This window comes from Mastigoproctus giganteus, chromosome 13 (assembly GCF_048544385.1).
Source record: "Mastigoproctus giganteus isolate SK-2022 chromosome 13, ASM4854438v1, whole genome shotgun sequence".
Classification (NCBI taxonomy): Eukaryota; Metazoa; Arthropoda; class Arachnida; order Uropygi; family Thelyphonidae; genus Mastigoproctus; species Mastigoproctus giganteus.
This window is the reverse complement of record NC_143587.1, coordinates 154,858,311-154,884,304: the sequence shown is the minus strand read 5'-3', so window position 1 is coordinate 154,884,304 and position 25,994 is coordinate 154,858,311. Positions and strand designations below refer to the sequence as shown.

General features: G+C 36.4%; 1 protein-coding gene across 1 annotated transcript in view; it reads right to left on the bottom strand.

Moving 5' to 3' along the window:
- DCP1 (decapping mRNA 1) overlaps nt 1-25,994 on the bottom strand; it is a 147,376-nt gene that overhangs the window by 3,847 nt on the left and 117,535 nt on the right. Inside the window, exons 7-8 of the mRNA XM_090387439.1 lie at nt 20,907-21,060; nt 6,426-6,562 (exon numbers count right to left, since the gene is read on the bottom strand). Of these exons, the coding sequence (XP_090243565.1) occupies nt 6,426-6,562; nt 20,907-21,060 (291 nt within the window). The remainder of the gene's footprint in view (nt 1-6,425; nt 6,563-20,906; nt 21,061-25,994) is intronic.

Below are 25,994 nucleotides of genomic sequence, written 5' to 3'. Positions count from 1 at the left end.
CAATAAAATGTCATTGCTATTAAAGCATGTACACAGCTTAGCGTTGAGAATTAGTTTTTTTTTTTTTTGTTTTTTTTTGTTACCATTTTTACCACAGTAAAAATGGTAACAAAAAATAAAATCAAAGTAAACCTTTGATTTTATAAACTTTGAATTTAATTGGACCACAAAAAAAAAATCTGACTATCACCAGAGTGTACTTGAGTGGGCTCAAGATATAGGGAAAACCAGGAATTGATGAGCCACTGCAGCCAACATCATGCATCACAACCTGTTTATGGATACGCTCAATATCATATTGCTAAGTGCTCATCTGTACCTGCTTCTTTATTATAACTTCACTTAGATTGTCTTCATGGTCTCTAAGAAAACCAAAAGTGCATGTGCTTCTGAGTTTTGCACAGAAATTAAAGCTGTTAAACTAAAGAGCAATTAGAGCACTGATTCTGTGAGGAATATGGTGTAGGGAGAAAAAATAAACTACAAGATATTGTAAGCTAAAGGCTTTTTTAAGGAGTCCGACTCTGAAGGCTTGCCAGTACCTCAAATTTAGCTTGGTTCAGACTATTCAGTTTTCTAGGCACAACTATATGGTCATGGTGAATAAAAGCTTGATTTTCTTTTCTTTTAATTGGTTAACTTTATTTTGGCATTTCTAATACAAACGTATACAGAGTAACTCTATAAACTTTCAATTTTATGGACATTCTACCCGACTCCCTCTTAGTCCTTAAAATCAAGGGCTTACTATAATATAAAAAAATTAATGTGAAATTGAGAGCACAGAAAATAAACAGCAATGCAATTTCAAGGAAACTAAGTTTTAAAGTGAAGTTCATAACATACTTTACACCACATTTGCTCATAAGATTAGTATTCAGTTAATTAACAATTGGTGTTTTAGATTATATGCAAATGCATATTATGCGTATTGTAGTCATTAGTACATATAAATGAATATAACACAAATATTACAAGCAATACTAATGCATATTCCTTAACTAGATCATTTTCTTATCATGTTGATCTAGGAACTAACAAGTCACTCGAATTGTGGATTGCCAATCATGGAAAAATATTTTACTATTGATAGCGCTGTGTTCTGTGTTGGTTACAAAAGGAACATTCCATGCAAGAAAGACTTCCAGATATGACAGTAATGGCAATGTGCTAAGAAGTGGCAACTGAAGTTTAACCTTGACAAATGCAAAGTACTGCATATGGGTAGAAGTAACCCCAGAGAAATGTACCAACTGTGTGGTACATTTAAGGTGGTAGAAAATGAAAAAAGACCTGGGAGTAATTGTGCAGTCAGATATGAATTTTTCTGTCATTTCCTATATATCATTTGTCAATGATATATAGGAATTTTGTTAGCAGGGAAAAGGAGGTGATTGTCCCTCTGTATAAGGCAATGGTCAGGCCACGGCTTGAGTACTGCGTGCAGGTCTGGAAGCCTCATTTTAGGAAGGATGTAGATTTGCTTGAGCGTGTACAGAGAAGGGCAACAAGATTGGTGAGGGGAATGAAGGGATCCTCTTACCAAGGGAGGCTTAAGTTCTGCAAATCGCAGTGGCTGGAGACTAGGCACCTGCGCGGTGATCTGATTGAGGTATATAAGGCCTTGAATGGGTTGAGCACGCTGAATTCTGATGGGATCCTTCCACTTGTTCAGATTACGAACCTAAGGGGGCATAAATTCAAATTAAGAAAGGACAGATGTAGAATAGATATGCGGAAATTTGCCTTTAGCCAGCGGGTGGTTAACTGCTGGAACCAACTTCCATCTGTCGCTGTGGAAGTTGATAGGTTGAATAAATTTAAGGAGGAACTGGACAGGCATTTGGAGGGAATGGTGTGATTTTTTTTGGCTGATGCTGCATAAGCTCATACACTTGTTTTCTTGCATCACATGCCACTACTACTACTTCTGTGTTAACTTTTCCATCCAAATCTGATCCATGTTACTTGCTTAGCTCATTGCTAACATAGGTTAGCAGAGGCAATTTGGGAGAATTTTTGTAAAATTAACAAACTTATTTCTAGTATAAAAAATACTTTATCAAAAGTGCTTTTGAGAATGGCAAACTTACAGAAATATGCTACCTACTCTTCCTCTCCCACCTGAGCCTGTTCTCACAAGATGGGGTAACATGGTTACAAGAAGCACTGTTTTATGCTAAAAATTTTGACTCTATAAAAGAAATCATTGATTTCTTGGATTCAGCAACTATTGGTAATGGTAAGGCAATGCTTTGTGATTCATTGGCTAGAAAACATTTATTGTTCATCCAGACCCATTTCAGTTGTATTATTACTAGTTGTATAACGGAACTTGAAATGTGGGGACTTTCTTTGAGCAGTGCAATTTGAGAGATGGAAAAAATTCAATTGCAAATTTAAACCATGCCTGTACACAAAGGAGAAGAAATAAGAAGAAAATACAATAATGTTTTTGAAAAGAACTCAGGATTTCACAATTTAAAGAAATGAATTTAACAATGAGAAAGGAAACTAACTTCATTTGAAGTAGATGCTCCAAAAGCTCACATTTTTAAATACAGCCCTCCATAGAAGTAGGAAGACCTGGATGATAAACGCCAAATTTATAATGGGCCACTTTGAGAAATATATTATTGTGTATTATAACAAAAATTATTCCAAGTGTGAGTTTGAAATAATAAACTTTTAAAAAAGACGCCAAAACTTTTCGTAAATAGTTTTATTACTTTAACAAATTCAAATGTGGTTCAATTAATTGTAATAAACAAGTAATAAATGTAAAAATTGTAGTGCATATTTGACCTGTTTTTTAGTGCATATAATCTGATGTCTAGTGTTCACAGATAATGTTACCATTTGTTTAATGCTATCGCTTTTATGAAGTTCTCATAAGACATATAATAATATGCAGAAAAAAAGTCATTTATTGTAGTAATCAGCACTTTGATTTATGTTATCACTTTATTTTTTTGTATTATTGTGGTTTACATGTATGCAGTGAAGTGATTACGTAACATCCTGATTTGTTCTTGGACTCCAACGTGTTGTGGCCCGTCACCTTCGTTGTTTTGTACAGCTTGTATGGTTCCCTGTGTTGTTACTCCATGGAAGTACTATATCTGTACTCCTATCAATCTGATTGTTCTACAGCGGAGCATTAACCCTTTTCTGATTTTAAGATTTCCGTTATGTGTGTTTAATGGTTTTTAAGGATTTCCTGAAACATGACAGCTGGATTTTTATTGATGGCTTTCTCAAAGAAATAGTGGACAGTCAATTTAAAGTTTTTATATATTTCCACTTCCACCTTTTTATATACATATTGCCGACCGGACTAGCCAGGTAGGTAGAGTGCCTGCCTGGCAACCCAAAGGTTGCGGGTTCGATTCCCGCCTCGGGCTGGATATCACGATGGTGCCAAACCAACCGGTTGGTTGGATATCCCGGCCACGATACACGAAGGAAGCAAGAAAAAACTGGTTCCTTCGTGTATTGATCACATCACATGAAATAAATAAATATATATACATATTTCCACTGTACATCAATAAACAGCTTCAGCAGCTGCATTGTTGTTTGACTTCATTTACTATTATCAGTTTAGCTGATTGCTGAAGTGATCACAAGTAATCAAATGAGGCAGCATTTCTGGATCTCACATGGAATCCCATCATCAGGCAGCCAGAAAAAGGAAGATTATAACTGACTGAAATAAAAAAAAAAAAAAAAAACACAATAATGCAGGATCTGGTGAAATGCAAGGAGAAACTGGCATACATAATGATCCTAGTCTAAAACTGAAGTCAATCAAGATCCTTGCATGAATATTTTCTATCAATTTTTCTACATAATTTTGTCAAAGTTGTTTTTCAGTTTATAAAGATCTTCCTTTTTTGTCCTGACGAGAGGATTCCCAAATGAGGATTCCATGGGATCCAAAATGTCACCCCGTAATTTGGTTACTGTAATCTTCCAGTTTGATGTCAAGCACAGTATTTTTTTTTTTTGGAAGACTTACTATAATGATGTTAGTCATGTCCCACACAATGCATTAAGGATAGTGTAAACTTTTATAAAACTAAAGGTCTTGAAAATTTAGAGCTATTTTAAAGCCATTTTAGTGCAAGGCCAGTAGTAGAAACCTCTGTCATGCCATTCTGTAAATGTATCACAGAAAGTGCCTTTCCTGATATTTATCATGCAGTATATAAAATAAATAAATGAGGAAAATAGAAGAAAAGCAAATAATACAAGGGATATTTTCATTAACAGACCTAGGAGATCTGCATAAAGGAATAAAAGTATGAGGGGTTACATATATACACCCTGGCCTACCATTAAAACTGTGAATGGAGTTTTTCCTGGCCTACCAGGAAAAACTCCATTCACAGCATTCTGCAAAACTGCTGTGGAAAATCTACCTTTGTTACCCCTATAAAAAATTAACTTTCTGTATACAAAATTCTGTCTACAATACAAATTTTAAGCATCTGTACAGCTTAGGACTATTAGCTGTATCTTAAAGATAATTATGGTTTAGCATCAAACTTAATTGCATATGCAAGTTGGTCATGTCCACAGAAGCACCATTAGTCAAACAACTATAAATAAACTAATAGGCCACTTAAGGAGATAGTAGTATGATTACAAATGCAAGAAACTCTGATCAACAGAGTTAAAAGAGCATACACAGTATTCTCCATGGCCATTTGCATATGGCACGTGTTTGTACATGCTGGTTTCCAAGACTTTTCAGACCTGAGCAACAGATGGGTACTGAAGATGGAGAGGTTCTGCACAAGATGATAATGGTGGATGAGACATGGCTTCACCATTTCGACCCAGAGTAAGCAACAAAGCTCTGTTTGGAAATCTACGCCATTGCCAACATAGAAAAAAGCAAGAGTTGTGGCTTCTGCAGGAAAAGTTATGGTCATCTCTCTCTTTATTTTTAACATTCAAGGAATGGTTCACCAGCATGTTGTGCCATATCATACAACTGTTATGGGACCTTACTACAAAACTATACTGCACACTTTACAGGATTACATTCATTGTGAACAACCACAACTGCATGCAGTTGGGAGGAGGCTGTATCACAACAATGCGAGACTTCACATTGCTCATACTGTCAAATACTTAGCCAGCATTAATGTCAAATGTGTTCCTCATTTTCCCTACAGCCCCAACATCGCACCCAGTGATTTTTTTTATTTCTAAAGTTAAAGTAGCTGTAAGGGAAGTGTTTCCAGTCATCAGAACAAGTAAAGACATTGGAGATTCTCAAAGCATGTCAAAAAAAAAGCTTCTACCATGTTTTTGAAAAATGGCAAAAAAGGGCATTTCATCAAATGAGGGACTACTTTGTACACCATCAAAATATGAATGATTAATAAAATGTTGCGAGAAAAAAAAAAAAAAAAAAAAAAAAGATCATTCTTTATTGACCAGTCCTTGTAGTATATGCTTTCCTGCTTTAATGGCCAAAATATTAAATAGCTATATAGTACAAAATTAAAAATTAATAACCAAAATTAACAAATACAGCCATAATAAAACATCCAAGAAGTCTGCTAAAAATTCTTTTCAGTTAGCCATCAAGCAAGCTTTGTTCTTTAGATTTTTTATTTCAATGCATATAATATGGCTTAGGGATACCTTCCCTCAATTTAGAATCAATAAAGGTTTAACTATCATGAAGATTAATAAAAACTTATAAAAAATTATTAAAAGCTAAAACCAGTAAATCTTGGGATATTTGCTTTTATTTTATTGGTGGATCATATAATGAAAAATTGTTTTTGTGCTTCTGACAACAGCAATCACAGTTACTTTTATAGTACAACAATTTTATAAAGAAAATTAGCAGATGGTAACAATTCAGAAAAATTTTTTATTAGAAAATTAGGTTCTGTGTGAACAGCTGTTTATGATTTATCGTATAATGGCTCCAAAGATGACTAGAATATTTTGTATTGCTAATCAAGTTTCGTAAATTTTTGCTTCAAGATAGTGGATCAAAATATTCCTGTCAAGTATCCCTGTCAAGGTACACTCATATCCAAATTTTCACAGTACCATAAATTTGGTCTGGATTAGATGTAAACAAATGAGTTATAAACAGGTGACATTCAAATCAAATGGTGGTTATCTTGCTTCAAAATGGTGGAAAAAATTAATCGTCCCACCATAATTGAGTTACCTGAGTACCATGATGGGTGAGGAAAAAGGTCAAGGGTGCAATCTCATAAATGCACATGCATCTGGGGGGGGAAGGATCGAAGGAATTTTCTTGCACTACAGTCTATTTTCCTTAAATTATCTGCATCTCCCATCTCCTATATTCTGTCAACAACATTTAGCAAACTGCATGCAAATATAAAAAAAAAAAAAAAAAAAAAAAAAATCACAAAATTACTTACCTTTAACATGAATATAAGGGCTTCTTGTAGCTGCTCTTTGGTTAATGGTGTGATACCAGATACACAGTTTGCAGGAAAAACTCCATTCACAGCATTCTGCAAAACTGCCTGCTGTGGAAAATCCACCTTTGTTACCCCTATAAAAAATTAACTTTCTGTATACAAAATTCTGTCTACAATACAAATTTTAAGCATCTGTACAGCTTAGGACTATTATCTGTATCTTAAAGATAATTATGGTTTAGCATCAAACTTAATTGCATACTCAAGAACTTTGAAAAATCTGAATTTAAGCTTTTTAATTTTATTTTTCTGCTAGAATGTGCTGGGTCATTTCTTCCAAATTAATATTATTAATAATAAAATGATTGGCATTATGACATAACGGCAAAATTACATATGCCACCATGAAATGAAGAAATTGTACTTTATTTGCTTTACCTATGTCTAAAAATACTTTGTTTTTGTCCTTGTTTTGTTCAATTATATAGAAATGGCTTCTGGAATCTTTGGGGGAGGGGAAAAATTATTAATTTATGCTATTTACATGGTGAGGCATTGAAATTACAAAATAATAAAAGACAAATCTTAAAATTTAATTTCTATAAATAAATTTTTATATACCCACTAAAATGCATACAAAATAAGAGGTATCTATCTTCACCATCTTATCTTGATATAAATTTTAAAACCAAAACATGACAAATATAAGATGAACTTATTCACCTGATGTGGAAAAAAAGTAGCAGCAGTTTTCCTAAATGTCTATTTTCAGCAAACACCCAATTTTCTACATTTGAAACCTAATGTGAAATGGACTCTAATATTCTTTTTTTGGCTGATGTTAATCTCAGCATGATGGCTGCTAGATGCTACATCACACAAATCTAATATTAAACATAGCAAGAACTTCTTGGTGTAGCTCAAATTCTGAGCCTTCCATACCCTGTAAGCAAGAAAAGCACAGTAGGTGCAGCTCTATAATTCATCATCATAAAATGTTAACACAACAGGATAGATCTCCGAAACCATATTACAAGGGCAGGTCAATAAAGAACACACAAGGTCCAACATCTTTATTATCCGAGAAATTGCAACCGTACTTCACATATATAAAATACAATCTTCCAAGACAAAAAATTGAAAGATTATATTTTCTGTATGTGAAATATGCTTACAATTTTTCACTCAACATAAGAACCATCACATATGCTGCATTTTCTCCAGGCAAAGAATGCCCTTTGGTAAAAATCAGGAGGCTGTCATTTACACAAATTTTTAATGTCAGAAATAAGTTCCATATCACTCTCAAACATCTCGGCATACAGGTATGCCATCAACCTACACACAGAGAGAGAGAGAGAGAGAGAGAGAGAGAGAGAGAGAGAGAGAGAGAGAGAGAGAGAGAGAGAGAGAGAGAGAGAGAGTGGGGGGGGGGATAAAAAATAATGTACCAGGTACATGAGTTGCTGCCACTCCACTCTGGGACTGATAGTGTCACTGATAAAGTCACAGCGGCAGCCGTTAAATACGTCTTTACTGCAGTAACTCATTATGAAACTGGTACAGTAAAATAAATAAAAAAAGTACTGCTGCATTTTTTTATTGAAAAAATAATTTCAGTACAATGAATTGAATTTTTCATTGTACTAGTTTACAATGAAATAATTTGTATAAAATATATTATAACACCAAAATTATTGGTCTATGGTAACTGAAATAAGATATAATCTTGACACTCAAATGATTTAATTTGAGTGAATATTCTATCGATTGTCGTTCCATTACATGTAGTATTTACTAAAGTATTTGACTTAATATCTAAATTGAAGACATCTTTCATAATTTGCAAATCTTCGTTCCAGCCTCAGAATTTAATTCTAGATTGAAATCACCAGAACTACAGGTATACAATCCAGTAGCTCTTCCAATAATTTTGCACCTTCAATGGAATACGGCATCAAATTCTTGTTTATGAATTTTTGAATTATATCTAATGACATCCCTGGAGTGACATATATGGCATTATAACGAGAGCCTGCTATATATGGCACATGTTACGGGGTCTTCATTTATTAATGTAGCTCTTTCTATGTAAGGTAGATCATTAACTTTGTTAGTTGTAATTTCTCATTTATATCTGAATTTGCATAACATGCAGAGTAATACGGGCAATGTTGGTTCACACGCACTGAACTGTGTTTTACGAATCATGGCAAACACATCTTGTTTATGTTGACTCCAATAATATGCTGAATTGGGAATTGATTTTAGAAATGCCAAGTTAGATTCTAATGACTTGTTTATAAATTCTTTCAATTCCAATATAGAATGAATAATGTTAGCTATTATTCCTACTGATTTAAATGAAATTTGCAAATTTTCTGCAGTACATATCTGCATAATTTTCATTGCCATATAGCAAATGTTAGGGAGTTACCCCACCACGATCAGATCTACAAATTTCACTTGATACCACATCATAAAAGGAGTAATTTTCAATCCATTTTTACATTTTCGTGCATGTCCCAAATATATAGCTGGAAAAGAAATTTCTTCTGCATGTATATCAAATATGAAACTTGTTGGAGATGATTTCTGACCCAGTGCTATACATAAATATTTATCTTCAGACCATAATAAAGTTTGTTGTTGTTGAATTAACAATAGTTCATCATCATTGTTGACAGGTTCCACAATTTCATCTGAATGTTCCTGTTCACTATTACCATTTGTCCCCAAGAAATCATCACTCACCTTTATGCCCTAGAATTTATACAAAGGTGAATTTATCAAATACTGTAACCATATTTTCACTATTTTCTTCTGCACACATCCTTGTAGATATGATGATTTATGTATGAGTCTTTGTGTTATATGTGCAGTAATGGCATAATCGTCATCTAATTCTCTAGGTAATTGATGAACCATCGTATTTATGTTAACCGTTACATTTATTACTTGTTCAATGATCCTATATTGTCCATGTTCATAACATAAACGACGAAATTGCATAAAGGGTAATCGTGTTGATATCAAACGCTCAGTTATAACATCCAGTGGAGGCAAATGAGTAGGACATGTCGGATATATAAATCCATTTGACGTGGCCATAGTTGGTATCCATCCCTCTTTTAATGAAGTATGACATGTATTACATGTCATGAAAGTACTCACTTCTTGTAAAGGAAATTCATTTTGAAGTAATTAATTAAAAGTTGTTGGAAATGGTTTCAAATCTAATTGAAACTATAAATGATCGCAAACATTACAACTAAATCCAAATGGGTTTTTGTACACTAGTTTTTCAAACTGACTGTCAGCTTGTGTAGACACTATAAGGATGTAATCAGGAATCTCATTATTAGCCATTTCTAATTTTTTTTTTCATGCACAATATTCCTTCATTCGTTCTGCTGGGATTTTAGATTCCTGATAAGTATCAGGCATAGCAGAACTCACTTGGTGTTGGAGGTGGGTAGTTTGAATAAATTTCTTTGAATCATGTTGTCAACACTAATAGAAATACTAGAAACAAAGTAAAAAGTCACTGCTTTTCATCAAAGTGAGCATTTCCACCTTTAACAAAAAACTTTTTTTTCTGTTGCCATCTTCCCATATTATGCTGGCATATGTGAAATTCAAGTGGACTGCAATATCATGTTGTCCACTATTGATATCACATTAATACAAATTTTAAAAAATGCAAACTTCCTTCATTTTTTTTACTTTAAATTAGGAGAATGTACAAGTATGTGCTCTCAAACTGTGGAAAATAATGATTCTTGGCCACTCAGAATCCCTGTTTGTATTTCAAGGAAAATGCATTAATCTTATTATTCATCTTATTACTAACCTTAAAAAAAAAATAAAAAAGAAAGAGAGAGAGAGAGAGAAAGAAATCATAATCTCTGTTTTACATACCTTGGCAAAATTTTTATTCATGGAGGAAACCAGAGGTTCATGTCTGCAAAGCAACATTTTATACAGTTTTTGTTCAAGTTAAATAGTTATTTTTGTCACACTTTGAATTTTTTTAAAATCCCATTATTGAAAATATTCAGATGTTGAGTTTTTGGTGCAAGGGCTACTTAGGCCATACTGCACCTATCAATGATATGAATCTTACACATGCATTGTGACTGTTATGACATCAGTTAAAAACTGATCATATAATTTTATCTGTTTAATAAAGTTGAAAAACTCCAGCAGATTAGCATTGCTACCTATGATATGGTAGAGTTCAGGGGTTCTTTATAAGGTTTGGCAGAAAGCTAAATGAGACTTGGAGGGAAGTGGTGTACAAAGTACACTCAACAAGAATATACTTCATTGTAAGTGGAGGGTTTCACTGTGTGCATTGCGGAGAATCATTACCAGTGAGGAGATAAAGGTGGGCAAGTTGAATGTGGCCATTTCGTGCTCTGGTTAAGATTACTTCCTCCCTTTGTTTACACGGAATTGGAGGTCCATAACTGCAGTTCAGGTTTTATTTGATGTTTATCATTTTTAAGTGATAAGAACTTTACCAATGACTTTATGTACCTTCATAAAACTTATTGAATTTATCTTTCAGCTGGTATGTATTTCACGAGTGTAGCTTGAAGTAATTCTGAATAAAAAAATATCCAAATTGGAAACATCATTTACAGACACCCTATATAAGATGGAAGCTTATTTACAAAACCATTATGCCAAGCACAATCAAAAGCCTTTGAAATGTCAAGAGCAACTGCTTGATTTTCACCAAACTTTTCACTGAATTTGTCCATAGATGGGTAACATAAGCCAGAATATTGACACTGACAGAATCCATACTGGCGATCATTGATCAGATAGTAGTTTTCTAGATAGTTTAAGAGTTGGGGGTTAATTGATTTCTCCATTACTTTAGAATGAGCAGAGGTAATTGCAATGGGACAATAACTGGATGGGAGGGATTTGTTCACCCTTTTTAGGAACTGGCGGGATATGAGCAAATTTCCAAGCAGAAGGAAAAACAGCTTTGGAATAAGGAAGTAAAAACAGGAGCACAGGTTTTGAGAACTGGAGAAATACCATCAGTACCTGGAGCTTTCTTAGCATCAAGACTGATCAAAATCCTTCCGACATCCTTTTGAGGGAAGACCACAGGAGGCATTGAAGGGAGTGTAATGGAAATGATGGGAGGTGGTTTGCCAAGATCATCAATATATGAGCTGGAAAGAAAATAGGATAACAGCAGGTTTTGACAGAGGTGGTTGTTGTTGTTGTGATGGGGGTTTAATGGCGCACGAGCTGCTGAGGCTATAGTGCGCCTATTCATAGGAAAAATAGTAAAAATCAAATTTCAGATAGAATCAATTTATGGTTTAATAGAGTGATGTTTTAAAATTTATGATACAATCCAATTTTTTTCAAAAAAGAGAAGAATTCGTTGATGTTTGCATCATCACCTATAATATTTTTTAATGTCTTCGGTTCCGGAAGATTTTTTAGGGAAAGGAGGATGGATATTCTGTCCTGATCATAGTGAGGGCAGTCAACGAGAATGTGTTTGACTGATAAGTGCGAGGAACAGTGTGGACAATCAGGAGGATCCTCTCCTGTAAGTAGGTGAAGGTGAGTCAGATATGTATGTCCTATCCGTGCTCGTGCAAGCACTACGTCTTCTCTTCGTACTGTTTTGGTGCTAGAGCGCCAAAGCTGTGGATCCTGTTTCAACTGATAAAGTTTATTATTGCTTTGGGTGTGCCATAACTCTTTCCACATCGCAAGACATGTTGTTTGTATGATATGATTATAGTCATAGATTGGAATAGGAGCAAGGGTTAAATCATAAGTTGATGGATTTTTGGCAGTTTTGTCAGCGAGTTCATTCCCTTTTATCCCCGAATGGGCTGGGATCCAGCAAAAGGTCACTGATTGATGACGTTCCTCAATTTTTAATAATAGGCTTCTGATTTGGTTTAATATAGGATGAACCTTATAAGAAAGGTTTTGTATTGCTGTAATTGAACTAGAGAGTCAGTGTATACAATATATTTTAGAGATGGGTAGAGATTCAGGTTTTCTAAAGCTAACTTTATTGCATGAAGTTCTGCAGAGAAGCTGCTATACTCAGGTGGAAGGGAAGCAGAAATTATTGTAGAGGGAAATACTGCTGCTGCTCCAACAGCTGAGTGTGATTTGGAGCCATCAGTATATATTGGCAATAAACTAGCATATTTCTGAATATGGCTTGCATGGAGTTGTTTCATGGTGAGTGACGGTAGAAGATTCTTTCCCCATTTTTTAAGATAAGTATCACAAGTTAATTGTGGACGAGGTGTCCAAGGTGGGTGAAGGTATTTCACTACGTCTAGCCTGTTGACACTAGGAATATTCCAACTCTGTGTTATTTCAATTAGGCGTAAGCCTGCCGGTCTTATTTTACTGGGTTTGTTTCTATAAAGGTTTTGCAGTGGTGGATTAGAGAGATACGCCCAACAGGATGCTGACAGCAGTTTTGTATTCGGGCTGCATACTTAAGAAGTAGTGTTTTCCTGCGGAGACAAAGAGGGGGGGGCTCATGCGCTTCAATATATAAACTTTGGGTAGGGGATGTCCTGAATGCACCAAGGGCAATCCGCAGTGCACTATGCTGTATAGGGTCTAACCAGCGTAGTGTACTCTTTCGGGCAGAATCGTAGATTGGAGCACCATAGTCCAAACGGGATCTGATCAATGCTCTATATAGCAGAAGCAAAGATGTACGGTCTGCTCCCCAAGACATTGCAGATAAAGCTCTCAATATGTTCAGTTTTTTAAGGCAGGAAGTACGTAGCGATTTAATGTGCTCAAAGAAATTTAATTTTCTGTCAAGGATTAATCCCAAGAATCTGATATTGTTGGTCACTGGAATGGTAAAATTTGACATCTGAAGTTCAGGATCTGTATGCATTTTTCGTTGATTACAAAAGTGGACTGCAACAGTTTTCTGCTGAGACAGACGATAGCCATTGAGTCCTGCCCACCTTTGCACCTTATTCAGGGATAACTGCAGTTGCCGTTCAATGGATCTCATATTCTGAGAATGGCAAGAAATGGATAGATCATCCGCATAAAGATAGGTCTCAACTGTATTTGGGAGTTCTTTTGTTATAGAGTCAATTTTAAGGGCGAAGAGGGTTGCACTCAATACCTTGTGGCACTCCTTCTTCCTGTAAAAATGTCCTAGAAAGCGAGTTGTGGTATCGAACTTGGAACGAACGATTCTGGAGAAAGTTTCTGATGAATATAGGAAGGTTGCCTCGTAGACCAAGGGCATGGAGGTCGCTGAGAATGCCATGACGCCAGGTGGTGTCAAATGCCTTCTCTATGTCAATGGAAACTAAAACGAGATGTTCATTTTTTACGAAGGCATTGCGAATTGCAGACTCTGCCTTAATCATGAGATCTAAGGCGGACCTGTTCTTATGAAAGCCATGCTGATTATTACTCATTAGGTGTTGTGTTTCGATGGTCCAAACAAGTCGATTATGAATAATTTTTTCAAGTAATTTACCGAGGCAACTGGAGAGGGAAATTGGTCGGTAATTGTATGGCCTTGTACGGTCTTTTCCAGGTTTCAAAAAGGCGAGAACTGTGGCATGATGCCAAGAGATGGGATAAATGTTTTCCATAAATATTCTGTTATAATAGACCAGTAGTATTTGTAAATTTTTGTCTCCAAGGTTTTGTAACATGATATAAAATATTCCATCTGGCCCAGCAGCACCGTTGTGTGTCATTTTCATGGCATGTAGAAGTTCGTGATATTGAAGAGGCTGGTTATACGGAAGGAAGACTGAGGTTTGAAAGTTTATAGCTCGTTCTTCGGTCTTGGTCTTTATTTTCAGAAAATCCGCAGAATAATCTGAGGCCGCTGAAACTTTAGCAAACGTTTTGCCCAAAGCATTTGCTATGTCCTCAGGAGCAGAGAGTTCCTGCCCATTCCATTAAAGAATTGGTGAAGGGGTTGTTGGGAATTTTCTTCCATATTAACCTGGAGTTAGTGTTTCTGTTTATGGTAGATGCAAAATGAATCCAAGAATTCTTCTTGGCTTGCCTTTGAATGAGACGTGCTTTCGCTCTTAGCTTCTTGTAATTGGTAAGATTGGTCGTGGTTGGTGATCTGCGAAATAAATTCCATGCTTTATTTTTTAACTTCTTTGCTTTAGTGCAGTCTTCATTCCACCAATAGTTATGGTGCCGTCGGGACCGAGGATTCGACAATGGAATTGAACACTTAGCTGCAGATAGTATGTGTGAAGTGATATAATCTGTGGCTTCATCTATCGACTGTGTACGTATATATTGCTCGTCCAGGGTGACAAAAGATTGAAATTTGATCCAGTTGGCTTGAGAGAACTTCCATTTCCTGCAGGGATTGAATAATGGTGGTTGTGCAGTGAGCAGATCACAAATAATCGGAAAATGATCACTGCCCAAGGGATCATCTAAAACAGACCATTCTATGATTGGAAACAGAATCGGGGAACATACTGATAGATCAATTGCAGAAGTTTGTCCAGTTGGTAATCGTATGTAAGTGGGTGCACCAGTATTAAGAACAGTAAGGTTTTGTTTGTCTAGAAAAGTTTCAATTAGTCGGCCATGTGTATCTACTTTTGTTGATCCCCATAAGGGATGGTGGCTATTGAAATCACCCAACAGACAGACCGGGGTTGGCAATTGCATTAGCAAGTTTTCAAGATCTTGGTAAGAGAAAGTATGACTTGGTGGGAGATAGATTGATGCTAGTGTTAACTGGGTTATTGATGCCAGTGCAATCTGGGTTATCAAACGTACAGCAACCACTTCAATATCAGTTTGCAAAACAATTTGTTTGGTCGGGATCTTTGAGCTGATGAAGATGGCCACACCTCCACGGTCAGCATTTGAAGTATTACGATCTTGTCGATAGATGACATAGTTCTTTATGTTGGTGGAAATTTGTGGAGTTAGGTAGCAACTGGAGAATAGCGCTGAATTAGGACTTGAATATCGTTAAGGTTGCTACAATATCCTCTGCAATTCCATTGTAGAATATAAGGCATTATTGGTGTTTAGTAGAAGAAGAAGCTGTATCTGACTGCTTTTTTAATGTGGTTGGCTTGTGACGTTCAGGCTTTGGTTTGTCTTTTTTGGAGAAGAATGGTCGACCGGTGTCCATTTCTTCTTCCGCATGTAATTCTAATATAGTTTCTTGTCTAGATGAGTCGAATGTATCCATAGATGTTTCTTGGATATTCTTTTTTAAATGTGAACTCCGATTATTTGATGTAGAAGCAATCACTGTGGGAGGAGAGGGAGATGTCGCTGGTACTGTAATTGCAGTATTATTTGCCTGGTTCATCTGCTTAGGGGTATTGGACTGTTGCTGGGAGAGAACAGCCCGAGCCCAGTCAGAGATTGAAGTGTTTGTAGGTACTGTAACATCGGTTTGGGTGCCCACTGATTGATACTTTTGCGCAATACTGGCGTATGTACGCTTAGTCATACTGGGAGCAATTACTTTCCTTGCTTCTTGAAAACTTACTTTATTTTCAATCTTATATGTCACAATTTTCTTTTCAGTTTTCCATTTCTCGCATGACCTGGAATAAGCAGGATGGTTGCCTTTACAGTTGGGGCAGGCCATTTCTTTTGCTGAGCAATCACTTTGAGTGTGCTCAGTGGACCCACAATTGGGGCAAACTTGATTTCCTCTGCATGCCATTTGAGAGTGACCATACTTTTGGCACTTAAAACATCTCAAAGGATTAGGGATGTAGGGCCTAATGCGACAATGTAGATAGCCTGCTTTTATCGATGTTGGTAGATTTGGCGTATTGAAAGTGAGGATAATGTTCCTTGTAGGTGCAAGTATATTGTCTTTTTTAATCATAATCCTTTTGACTGCAATGACATTTTGGTCTTGAAGTTCTTGCATTATCTCCTCCTCCGTGACATTCAAAAGATCCCAGCTGGATATAATCCCTTTGGATGTATTTAGGGTAGCATGGGGAGAAACCTTTACTGGAATTCCAGCAAAGTTGGCAAGGTTTAGTAGTTTCTGCGAATGTCCATGGTTTATTGTCTCCACTAGTAGGTCGCCTGATTGCAGTCTCTTGACTGTCTTAGGCGATCCTGCTAGACTTTCCAGGTGTTTTTGGATAACAAATGGAGAGAGCTTACTGAGAGGCTGATCTCCAAGAGAGTGCATTATTAGAAATGCAGGACAATTTGTCGCTGAGGAAGTGGTTTTCATCCTCTTGGGTTGCGAAGTGTTATGCTCATTTTCTAACTCTGGCTGAGAGCTTGTCGGCTCGAGAGGCGGAAAGGCATGTTGATCCATGTTTGCTCCTTTTAGTCCTTGGCAGATGAGCTTTTCTGCCAAGACTTCCGGCCCCGCCACGGGGAGGCAGGAGCAGTGCCCGGTGTGACCAAGCGTAGAGTATTAAGTGTTAGTAAAAGAAGTATGAAAAATAAAGAAAGGTAGCTTTTCTTTCTTGCTCTGTACAAGTACTTTTTGTGACAGTAGCTGATATAAAAAATAAATTTCTTAAGGACAGTAACTTAATATAACTTTAAATCGCTTTTATATAATCACTTTTTAAGCACAGAGAAAACGCTCGATCACATTCGCTTGGCACCCGAGGCCTGACAGAGGTGGAAGCAGAGATGGGCAAACTCTGTAAGCAAGGGATCAAAATGCTTGGCTACCATTTGTACAAGAAGCAAGTTTTCTACTCTTAGCCTGTTCAAAATCCAGTTTGGATTGATTAATAACCGCTTTACAATTGTCAAGCTTTGGTGTAGGCTGGATTTACTGTGATTTACTGTGTAATACTGTGATTTAAAAATTCTTCTCTTGAACAGAACAAACAGCCTTAGCACATTTATTGAAAAACCAAGGTTTAGATAAAGGATTTCATACAAGAATAATTTCAATGACAAGATCTGAGGAAACACTGACATCAGATTTGAAACAGTAATCTGACTAAAGAAAAGAAATCTAGCAGATCATCCCATTTCACATTCTTGTAATATCAAACAACACAGGGTTGAAAGAGAAAGGCTACATTGGAGAAGACACCATCACCAAGATGTGATCTGAGATGCCTAGAGGACCATTCCCCTCTACTGCATACTTAAAATGGTTGTTTATAAGAAAAAGATCAAGCGTGCTGGCTGTGTGGTTAGGATTGTCTTGTTTTCTGGTAGTGAATGAACAATCCATGCAAGGTCATTAGTAATTGCAAAAGCCTAAACATTGACCAGCCTGGTCCATGTGACTAGAAAACGGATGCCTGCTGGACTCGCGAACATTAAAATTACCCCACTGTTAGAAAAGTTAAACCGAAGAAAGTCAAGTTTCAAAGAGAGGAAGTCAAACAGTTCCAAGTCATTAGTGGAGTTGGGAGAACAACAAAGACAACAGATGAATTTGATAAAATGTGGTTAGAGATTTTAAGCCAGAGAAGATTGAAAGGAGGAGATTCCATCTTACTAACTCTCTGAAAGGGAACATCAAAATGGACATATGTATGGGTACCATCTTTGAAGTGAAAGGACTCATACAGCCAATAATTCGGACAAATCAGATGAGCAGTGATTGAATCAACTGATAACTGGGATTCTGTCAGAAAAAAGAACATGGGATTTGATTGACAGGCTATAATAATTCAATAAAGAATTATCATAATTTTTCATGAACAAGCAAAAGGAATCGTGAATAATTCGGACAACTGAGACGAGCAGTGGTTGAATCAACCAATTAATGGGATTCTGTCAGGAAAAGTACATGAGATTTGGCAGATTGTAAGTGGAAATAAACATCACAGAGATTAGAACTGAGACCACATATATATGTGAAATGAATGAGCGAATGCCTGGGAGGATTAGATATTTTTGTAGATAAGTTTGACAAATTCATGGTGTATTCAGTAGTAAGAAAGGAAGGGGAAAGACATCCTGTATGAAGTAATGAAATTTTTGGATATGGTGTACACATCATAAGAATATATTCAGATCCTTGACAAAATGTGGCTTTGACAATGCCCCCAACACACTACTCAGACCCTGTCCAGCTATTACCTGCAATCAGTGATACTGACACAAGAGTTACACAAATGTCAATTTTAGCCTTCTTCAATCAATATAATTATTTTCTATACGGGTCAGAAATCCAGAAATGCTGTCATAAAAAATAAAATGACAGACATAGTCCTGCATGCAGTACACTTTACACATGCCATGCCTGCTTAATTCTGTTGTACTACAATTTCTTTAATGAATACTAGCATTTATTGCAATAGTAATAGAGGCATTGAGGTGAGAAAGCAAGCATATGAGCTTATGTAGCATCAGCCAAAAAAATAAAATAAAATAATAAAATTGAAAAAAAATTCAAACAGCCATTCCCTCTAAAAGTTTGTTCAGTTCCTCCTTAAATTTATTTAAGCTATCAACTTCCACAATGACATATTGAAGTTTGCTCCAGGAATTAACCACCCACTGGCTAAAGGCAAATTTCCACACATCTATTCTACAACTCTCTTTCCTCAATTTGAATTTATGCCCCCTTAAGGTTCGTAATCTGATCAAGCGGAAGAATTCCATTGGAATTCAGTATGCTCAGCCCATTCAAGGCCATATACACCTCAATCTGATCACCTCGCCGGTGCCTAGTCTCCAGCTGCTGCAATTTGCAGAACTTAAGCCTCTCTTGGTAAGAGGACCGCTTCATTCCATTCACTAATCTTGTTGCCCTTTCTCTGTACACACTCAAGCAAATCTACATCCATCCTAAAATGAAGCCTCCAGACCTATATGCAGTACTCAAGGCGTGGCCTAACCACTGCCTTATTAAAAAAAAATAATCACCTGCTTTTCCTACCCCATGATCTGCTCTTGCAGCCTGTCTGCATTGTTCAGAAAATTTCATATCTGACTGCACAATTACTCCCAGGTGTTTTTCATTTTCTACCACCTTAAGTGTAGTACCACACAGTTGGTACGTTTCTCTGGGGTTACTTCTACCCATATGCAGTACTTTACATTCATCAATGTTAAACTTCAGTTGCCACTTCTCAGCCCATCTTCCCAAATTTTCTAGATCCTGTTGCAGTAGCATACCGCCATTACTGTCATTAACAACCCCGCCAACCTTTGTATCATCTGCAAACTTCGACACTAAGCCTGATATACCTTCATCAATATCATTGATAAATATACAAAACAACAGAGGACCCAAAACCGAACCCTGTGGGACTCCACTAATAACATTAGTCCACGAAGAGCAGCACCCATTAGATTACCACCCTCTGTCTTCTCGCACTTAACCATCCTTTTATCCATTGTAGCAACTTACCCTTAATACCATTCTGCTCAAACTTGTACAATAGTCTTCCATGCGCAACAGTGTCAAAATCTTTCCTGAAATCCAAATATATATCAAAATTATTTTTTGCATCCAGTTCCTTTGTAACCACATCATAATATCAAATTTGTCAGACAAGTCTTTCCCTTAACAAACCCATGCTGTGTCTGAATTATTGCTGCAGTTTTGTCTAGATGATCCTGCAGTGCATCTTTAACCAGTGATTCCATTATTTTAACCAGAACAGAAGTTAAACTAACTGGTCCATAATTACTCGTGTCACCCTTCGATCTCCCCCCCTTGTGATTTGTCGATACTTTTGCACATCTCCAGTCCGTGGGGACTTCCTCCAAGTCCAAGGATGTTCTCATAATTATGGCTAAGGGTTTACATAGTTCCTTTGCTGCATCCTTTAATATAAGTGGATAGATCCCATTTACCCCAGGTGCCTTTCTAATGTTTAATTTTAACAATATCTCCTCCACTTTGCTCTCAGTTATTACAAAATCACTTAGCTGTTAGAGTTTGATAAACTTCTGGCATTCCCCTCCTTGAATAACCCCTCATGTGTGAATATAGATGCAAAATACCCGTTCAGTTTTTCAGCAACCTCAGCAGGATCAACAGTCGAACCATCGATATCAAGTGGACCAATCTGATTCATCGCCTTCCTTTTAGTTTATATAAGTAAAGAAATCCCTGCTATTTTTCTTAGCATCCTTTGCCAACGATTTCTCGTAATCTACCTTTGCTTGCCTAATCTCCTTTGTGACTTGATTACAGACTAGCTTATATCTGCCATAGGCTTCTGTGTCGCTTGATAATTTATATCCATCCCATTATTTATGGCATGTACCAACAATACTGAGTGGGCACAAAATGTGCTCTGCACACACATGCCGGTCCTACTCAATGCAAGACTTCAATGAATAAATGCATAAGCTAGCTGATTGTAGGAAGGCAATAATAATTGTGCCTTGTTTGTCTAAGAAATACATCTGCCGTGAAAATTTTTATTACAATTTTTTTTTTTAAAAATGAACTGCATTCTTGTATTAGTGTAGTATATTTTGGAACATATTAGCAGCAAACTAATAGGTTCAAAACAAACTTACCATTTGTAGATTTATTACTGTCTGTTGAAAGAATATTAGGCTGAGGAGAGCTGCCCAGTTGTGGTGAGTGATGACCATTACTGATGTTAGAAGAAAATGCAAAAGCCATAGGTGACAAGAGTGGAAGAGTGGAAAGCTGGGGCTGATTTCCAGGCTAAACAAAAGGAAACAAAATGAAACATGAAATATACAACTGGACAAATATTTCACATCATTAAATTCATAATATACTTAAGTGATATAAATTTATTCTGTAATGAGAAAGAGAAATGACAAACTCTAGATGAATATAAAAAAATTAGCATTGCAACTGAAATAATCCCAGCATAATCAATCTCTAAGTTAAATATGCAAGAAAAGAATAAAATGTGGCAATTTACTAATGGCATAATCTTTAAGACAGCACAATCAGACTAAAGCTAACAAAAGCTTTAGAAAGTGACTAATCAAAATTAATGTGGCTCATTAAAATTCAATACATGAGTAATACTGTGATTTAAAAATTTAATGGAACTTAAAAAAATATATATATAAATAAATACTCACTCTTTATAAAGTGGTGAAATTTTCTAATACTTTCTTGGTAATGCTGGTTTTAATATCAAGAATAATTTTCTTTTTTTGAGCTTACGGCTATGAAGTGTCAGCTTACTGTCTTTAAATTGTAGGTATTATGTGGTTAGCTTCACTGAGACCAACTAGATTATAAACAATAAATCATTTATTATACAGTTGAAGCTCTATATAACGACCCCACAAGGAGAATGAGAAAAGCGGTCATTATATCGGAAGGACATTATATCGATCGTTCATAAAATCAGCAATAAAACAAGTAAAATCTTGAACATTTAATGTAATTCTACTAATAGAATACAGTATAATCTTATTTATATTTACTACAGCATTAAACAAGAAAATTATGATTGCAAATTCTGCATTGATTGTAAAGGTTACAATTAAATTGTAAATTTTACATATCTATCAAAACCAAACAGGAGAATTGTTTCATACTTTAAAATAATCTGTCAAAACATGCTGTTTCAATGGTAGAGCATGTTTTAAAAGAGAATTATGAAGGTTTGTGATAGCAGTTAGGTTGCACTTTAAAAAAAATTGACATATAAGTTCTAATCCTGGATGAGAATCTTTCACTGAAACTCCTTGTTCAAAAACAATAGGTTCCTCATCTTCGTCACTATATATTTCAGAAGATTCCATTACGTCTGCAATGAGTTCCTCTTCATTTGTATATATCCTGAAACATTCAATGTCAACATCTACTTCTGCGTAATGTTAGAAGTTTAAGTTTTCCTGTAAGTTAAGGTGATGCCGCACATGCTCGAATATTTCTTCCATATTATCGGACTGTTCTTCACAATTAATAGAGGAAAAAAACGCACAAAACTTTACACATTGCATCATTCAAGGTGGTAAATTCAGCAAGTCTGAAGCAGTTGATCACTTTTTTCATCAACTTATTCCATGCTGAAACAAATGAATACATGTCGTTTTTGCATTGAATTTTGCTTTCAAGACAGCACGATTTTCTTTAATAGCATTCTTCAGTAGTTTTTCTTAAAATGCTGGATTACACCATGATCAAGTTTGGGTTTTTTTTTTTTTTTTTTTTAGGAGCATTAGCAACTAAAGCCATATTGCTCGGGGGATATGCGGTGGTCATTCCCTGACCTTTCCGCATCCTCCGTATTTGGTCCATGATCAAGTGGCTGAAGAACTAACTCATGTTTAGTTATTGCACATGGGTCATTTACTTAACAATGAGGGGTGCAATTATCCACAAACAGCAAAATTTTTCTATTCTTCTCACTCATCCATGCCTTTTGGTTTGCTTGATAGATAGTAATGTCTTCAAACCTTTAAAGCATCGAGGCTTCCAAGCTTTCCCAGTGATTAAAAGAGGAGGCTTTCTGTGCCACACATTTGCTGGTTGGTTGTTGTTGGATTTATTTTGGCGCAAAAGCAACTTTGGGTATATTGTACCTATCTATTAGTATTATGTGACAATGACATTGCCGTTTCGTGTGTGAGATGTGTATGTCCAATGTGCAGTCTGGTTAAAATAACTTTTTCGTGCTGATTCTTACAGAGATTCAATTTCTATGGCTGAAGTTCATGTTTTATTTGAAACAGTTTATTGTTTGGTTCACTTTGCCACATTTGTGACCAACGAGTGTGAAGAATCTGTTTTATGATAGGTCTGTAATTGGAATGTGTAAATTTGTAAAGCCTTAGGTTTGTATTTGTAGGATTCTTTGTTGCTCAATCAGCACTTTAATTACCTTCAATGCCTGCATGTCCTGGGATCCAACAGAAATTTACTTGCTGTCTTTTGCTTTTGAGTTTCATAAGATGAGCTTGTATCTGGTGAAGGATGGGACGAAGTCTGCTTTTGTTGGAGAGCATGCATTACACTCAATGCATGCTCTCCAACAAAAGCAGAGCATGCATTGCACTCAATGAATCTGTGTATATGAGATGTTTCAGAAGAGGAGAGAATGCAATGTATTTTAAGGACACTAGTAGGGCGAATGGCTCAGTAGAATAGCTACTGCATCGGTTTGGGAGTTGTGAGATAACAGCGTGTGTGGAAGGACTACTGCAGCACCAACTTGGGTAACTGTTTTAGAGCCATCTGTATATATTTTAAAATATTCAGAGAACTGTGATGAGTGGGCTGCATGCATCTGTTTTATGTTGACAACTGCCAGAGTGCTTTTTCCACACTGTTGAAAATAAGTGTCACAGTTAGGCATGAAAATATACCATGGTGGAATACTTATGCTATTATCCTCATGTATGTTGTCAAAGCTTAGGCCCCATTTTGAAACTAGTTCTTTTAGTTGTATTCCAGCTGGTTTATTTACTGTGGGTTTATTGCTGTAGAGGTCCTCCCACTGTGGACTGAAGAGATACTGCCAAGTAGGCTGATGAGGAAGGCTTCAGATTTTAATAGCACAGTTTAATAGCAGCATTTGCCTCATGTAAGCTTCATACAGGCAATGTTCTGTATGCCTCTAAGGAAATTCGTAAGGCACTATGATGTATGGAATCAAGCCATTTGATGACACTTGGTCTACACGAGCTATACACAGAGGCTCCATAGTCTAGTCTTGATCTGATTATCCCACGGTGAAGTAGTGTGACCAATCAGCTCCCTACTTCATTGCAGAAAGAACTCTGAGAATATTTAGTTTTTTTTTAGACAGGTTGTCTGGAGGCATTTGATATGTTTCTTAAAGTTTTTTTTTTTTTTATCGAGAATCAGGCCAAGGAAACGTATATATTTTCTAGAGGTATCAGCTGGTTTTCTAGTCTTATTTCTGGATCTGGGTGCATTTTTTGCTTTCTACAGAAACGTGGCCATTTTTTATTATTATTTTTTTGTGATAGCCATTATTTTTAGTCCACAACTCTATTTTTTTAACTGCGCTTTGTAACTGCTTTTCAATCATGTTCATGTTTTGTGACTGGCACGAAATAGTAATGTCATCTGCATAAAGGAATGTTTCAACTTTTTTTGTAGGTCTTTTGTAATAGAATTTATTTTGAATGCAAACAAAGTTGCATTCAGCACTGAACCCTGAGGAACTCCTTCCTGAGTATATCTTTGTGACAGATTGTTTTGATATTTTACTTGGAAGGTTCTGAGCTTCAGAAAATTTTGTACTAAGATTGGTAAGTGGCCTCGCAAACCAATGTTTTGGAGGTCATTCAGAATTCCATATCGCCAGTTATTTGGTTTTTTTTTTTTTAGGAGCATTAGCAACTAAGGCCATATTGCTCCAGGAATATGCGGTGGTCATTCCCTGACCTTTCTGCATCCTCCGTATTTAGTGGTGAGGGGCTCAAACCCTGGTCTAATCAAGAAGCTTGTGCTACGCACTGCTGCTCCTTTCCACCTGGCTATGGAGGTGCCCCATATCGCCAGGTAGTGTTGAAGGCCTTTTCTATGTCGAGACTGATCATAATTAGAGGCTCATTCCTTAGAAAAGCATTGCGGATATTTGCCTCTGCTTTTATCATGGGGACCAGAGATGATCTATTTTTACGGAAGCCATATTGATTTATGTTAAGTACGTTATATGTTTCCAAGAACCAGATTAATCAGTTGTTCACCATTTTCTCGAAGGTTTTCCCAAGGCAACTTGTTAGAGCTATTGGTCGATACTTTGTGGGGATTGTATAATCTTTGCCAGGTTTAGGAAAGGCAATTACAAGGGAGTAATGCCAGGAGTTTGGATGGTAGTTTTCTAAGGATGCGGAAAGGTCATTCCCTGACCTTTTCACATCCTCTGTATTTAGTGGTGACGGGCTCAAACCCTGGTCTAATCAAGAAGCGTGTGCTACACACTGCTGCTCATTCCCACCTGGCTATGGAGGTGCCCCATATCGCCAGGTAGTGTCGAAGGCCTTTTCTATGTCGAGGCTGATCATAATTAGAGGCTCATTCCTTAGAAAAGCATTGCGGATATTCGCCTCTGCTTTTATCATGATCATAATTACAGGCTCATTCCTTAGAAAAGCATTGCGGATATTTGCCTCTGCTTTTATCATGGGGTCCAGAGATGATCTATTTTTACGAAAGCTATATTGATTTATGTTAAGTACACTATGTTTCCAAGAACCAGATTAATCAGTTGTTCACCATTTTCTTGAGGGTTTTCCCAAGGCAACTTGTTAGAGCTATTGGTCGATACTTTGTGGGGATCGTATGATCTTTGCCAGGTTTAGGAAAGGCAATTACAAGGGAGTAACGTCAGGAGTTTAGATAGTAGTTTAGATAGTTTTCTATATAAATTCTATTGTATAGTATAAGTAATGCCTTTAGAGATTTTTGATTAAGTTGTTGGATCATTTCATAGTGAATGCCATCGGGTCCTGCTGCACTCTTCCTAGATTTAGCCAGAGCTTTTTGCAATTCTTCTATGTTGAAAGGCTGGTTATATGGGAGTTGCTGGCTGGTATTAAAGTTTAGTCTGTATTGTTCAGTTATAGCTTTCGTTTTCTGAAAGGATGGGATATATGCTGATACTGCTGATATATTTGCAAAAGTAGCTGCAAGTATGT